Source organism: Austrofundulus limnaeus, unplaced genomic scaffold (assembly GCF_001266775.1).
Source record: "Austrofundulus limnaeus strain Quisiro unplaced genomic scaffold, Austrofundulus_limnaeus-1.0 Scaffold20, whole genome shotgun sequence".
Classification (NCBI taxonomy): domain Eukaryota; kingdom Metazoa; phylum Chordata; class Actinopteri; order Cyprinodontiformes; family Rivulidae; genus Austrofundulus; species Austrofundulus limnaeus.
In genome coordinates this window covers 3440769-3444510 of record NW_013952422.1, presented here as the reverse complement: position 1 = coordinate 3444510, position 3742 = coordinate 3440769, and the positions used below count along the sequence as shown (strand labels likewise).

The window sequence follows — 3742 nt, the reverse complement described above, 5'->3', positions numbered from 1 at the left end:
TATATATATATTACGGAAAAGATAGAACAGGAAGCAATAAATTTATGCCTTTAAAATAAGTAAACTCATTGTGTTAAGCTGGCTTACCGTTTGCCTTTAGCGTCTGTCGGTACTTAACTGAACTCAACACTTGTCGGACTTTTATCATAATCAAGCTAAAGAACTATTTATTTTTAAGAACCTGGACTGGAGCTACGAGATGCTAACTCTGCAGTCTGCTCGATTAGCCGGGAGGTTTTGCGCGAATTAGCATCAAATGTTTTTTCTAAAATAAAGATTTTAAACGCCTTTCTACAACTTTACTTGTAAACATCCAAAATATAGAAGCTAAAAATGCCATATGAAGTAAAAGAAAAAATTGATGAATAAGGTCTCACGTGGTGCGGTCAACTTCAACCTCTGACGATGATCTCGTGAGACTCAACTTGGTCGCGTTTCTGATGACGTCACGGGAGTGTTTGTGCAGATTTGTCTAGAAGTTTCTATTGAAATTGTCGAAATTACAAGTTGTTCATGTGTTAATTCATAGACGCAGTTTTTTAACGGAAGAGGATTGGGGCAACTTAAAAAATAAAAATAGAATTATGACTTTTTTTCTCAGAATTCTGACTCTCATCTAAGAATTCTGAGATTACAGACAGAGTTCTGACTTTTTTCACAGATGATAGATGAATAAAAACCTCTGAAGATTTTTGTGTCTATTTTATTTTTTATTTTTACCTGTTACCAGCATATTGTTTAAATAAATAAACCTAAGAGCCTAAAAAGGGTATTAAGGTCACATGAATCATAGGCTGTAGTAATGTTTTTGTCCACTGGAAGTCAGCAAAATCACCTTTACAAACACAGATGAGACTTTTGCTTTCTGGATTTCTAAGTCGTGTACTTTATTTCAATATACCAGCACAAATAATTATATAGCTTGTGGGGTTGCTGACCTTATGAAATAAAAAAAAGGTACAGAGAAAATGTATATTTTATAGGTACATTGAAATTTGCAATTAACGTACCAGAAATTGTGTGGTCCTTGTACCACCAGATTCCAGATTTCATGTGGTTCTTTGGTTTATTTTCATCAAGAGGATGTCCTTGTATAGGAAAGAAAAAAATTGTATAGGTCCTCTGGACGGGTTCTTCTCTAATGAAACGTTTCGTCTCTCTTCCAAGAGACTTCTTCAGTCTGAGAGTTTCAGGCAAAATTCAGGCTTTTAAGCCCTGCCTCCATGTGACTGATACTCACATCRCATGGCTATCGTTGACACCTAATTAACACTTATTGTTAACAGGAGGTGGAGTGATACTGGCAATAGCAGCACTGTAGGGGGACAACTGAAAATGGAGGCGGAGGCCTCAGATCAGATCCAGTGCCCCGGCACAAACAGAGCAATGTTGTATATGCTGTTAAGTTCCAGGAGGACTGCGACCAGTTATACATCGGGGAAACAAAGCAGCCACTGTTCAAAAGAATGTCCCAGCACAGACGAGCTACATCTAATGGCCAGAACTCTGCAGTTTTCACTCATTTACAGGCCAGCGGTCACTCTTTCAGAGATGAGGATGTTCTCATTCTTGATAGAGAGGAACGTTGGTTTGAGAGAGGAGTAAAAGAAGCCATTTTTGTGAAGAAAGACCGTCCATCTTTAAACAGAGGTGGAGGCCTCCGTTTTCAGTTGTTCCCCCTCCTACAGTGCTGCTATTGCCAATATCACTCCACCCCCTGTTAACAATCGGTGTTAATTAGGTGTCAACGATAGCCATGTGATGTGAGTATCAGTCACATGGAGGCGGTGCTTAAAAGCCAGAATTTTGCCTGAAACTCTCAGACTGAAGAAGTCTCTTGGAGGAGAGACGAAACGTTTCATTAGAGAAGAACCCGTCCAGAAGACATATACAATTATTTTTCTTTTTGATTTTTTTTACCTGGATTACTGAAATGCATCAGGACGTCCTTGTATAGGCCCACAGAATTTTCATTTTTCACATAAAAAGAAATGCTCCTTTTTGATTCACAAAAGCCACTTATTAAACCAAGCTCTGAGTCRTGTAACTGTCACACATTTGAATAACGACGAAAAATTACGTTCAGAGGTGTCTGTTGTTGTTTTATTTTATTTTTTCAAGGACACATCAAAAAAGATTGTTGCTGTCTGCTAAGAGAACAAACTATTTTACATAATCCTGAGGTCTCCATCGAATATTTCACTTTTTTATGCCACCTTATAAGGTGATCAGCTAGTTTTCTGCTGAACTGCCAAACATAGGCATATTAGGGGAAAGGAGGTTGCTAAAACTCTATACATATAGAGTGATGATTTTCCATAAAAGTCAGGCTCTGCAATGAAAACATTAATGCAGTTTTCTTCACAATCAAAAAAGGGCATGGTGGAGAGTTAATAATACACTGTATGCAACTCAAATATGTGACCCGTCATATCGAAATGAGGATTAAGTCTAATTTGTTCAAAATGACCTAATTACGTTTTCAGATTCCAGCTTTAAAAGCTACATTTTGATACCTGRATCATTCTGATGTCATAATTAAATCCATATATATGACTTAATTTGTCTTGTTGGTTAATAATACATAAATATTTGGTCTGAATCCTAATTTGACGTCATTTTAATGAGGAAATTTTGATGTTAATATAATGAGGAAACCTCAAGTTATATTTGAATATTGAGATTTCCCAGCTAAAAAGAAACAACTAGCTTGCAGGGAAAATTTCAAAATTTTAAGGTGCTTTTCCTCAAAATCTGTTTTTTTGTTGCTACTGCTCAAAGGTGTTTCAAAATTTTGTTTTATAATTATATTTCAGACAGTTCACTCAAATGATAAATTGGTAAAGCATTTATTCATTGTTTTAACAAAATGCCATTTTTGTTAACATTTTAATCAAAACACTATATTTGCCTATTTCTCCATGTACCACTTTTAGACTTAATCCTCGTTTTGATGTGATGGGTCACATAGTTAATTTAAATCAGACTCACATGGATATTTTGTGTACTTTGTYCACAACATAAAGTGTGACTTTAGTTTATAGGAAGAACAAATTTATACCACACAAACAACATATTAAACTTTTTAGMTTTGGACAAAATACCAGTCAGATTTGTGACCCAGACTATTACCAAATAAAGTGTATAAACTTTGCAAACAAGGTTTGTACAGCAACAAAAACAACTAATTCTATCAATTTAAGATTTCTCTATTCACATTCGTAACATTTGTTCCAAAACAAATGAGCATTTTTAACTTATTTTGAATTCCTTAGATATTTGTATAATTACTGTCTCAACCCTAAATTAGGGAACCATTGCCTTGTGTGTCCAAACAGATGATTGACACATTAATTTTTTCTTTCTTCGTCAACCAAGACTTGTCTTCAAGATAAACACCAAACTGCAAACTAACTCAGTGTTATCTGAACTTGTTTGAGGATTTTGATACAAACAGCCTAAAACAGTGGTTCCCAAACTTTTTATCGTCTGACCCACAAAATACCCATTGCAAAAACTTGTGACCCCAAATATTACTGGTCTGAGTACATGAACTTCGTTAATAACCCTAAAAACGTGGGCTTTTTGACAATCTAAACAGCTTGTACACAAATATAAATAATTATTTTTACTTATTTTGTGTTTTTGTAATAATTATAGGGAAAATATTACATCAGCAATTATTTTATTACCCTTTAAAATGATTTCTGGAGATTATCCAAGGTGCTTCATGACCCATAAT

At 35.0% G+C, this 3742-nt stretch overlaps 1 protein-coding gene across 1 annotated transcript in view; it reads right to left on the bottom strand.

Annotated features, from left to right (window-relative positions):
* pus1 (pseudouridine synthase 1) overlaps positions 1 to 407 on the bottom strand; it is a gene marked incomplete in the record, with an annotated part of 3290 nt that extends 2883 nt beyond the window's left edge. Inside the window, 1 exon segment of the mRNA XM_014003910.1 lies at positions 88 to 407. Within this exon segment, the coding sequence (XP_013859364.1) occupies positions 88 to 148 (61 nt within the window).
* Between the last annotated feature and the right edge of the window lie 3335 nt (positions 408 to 3742).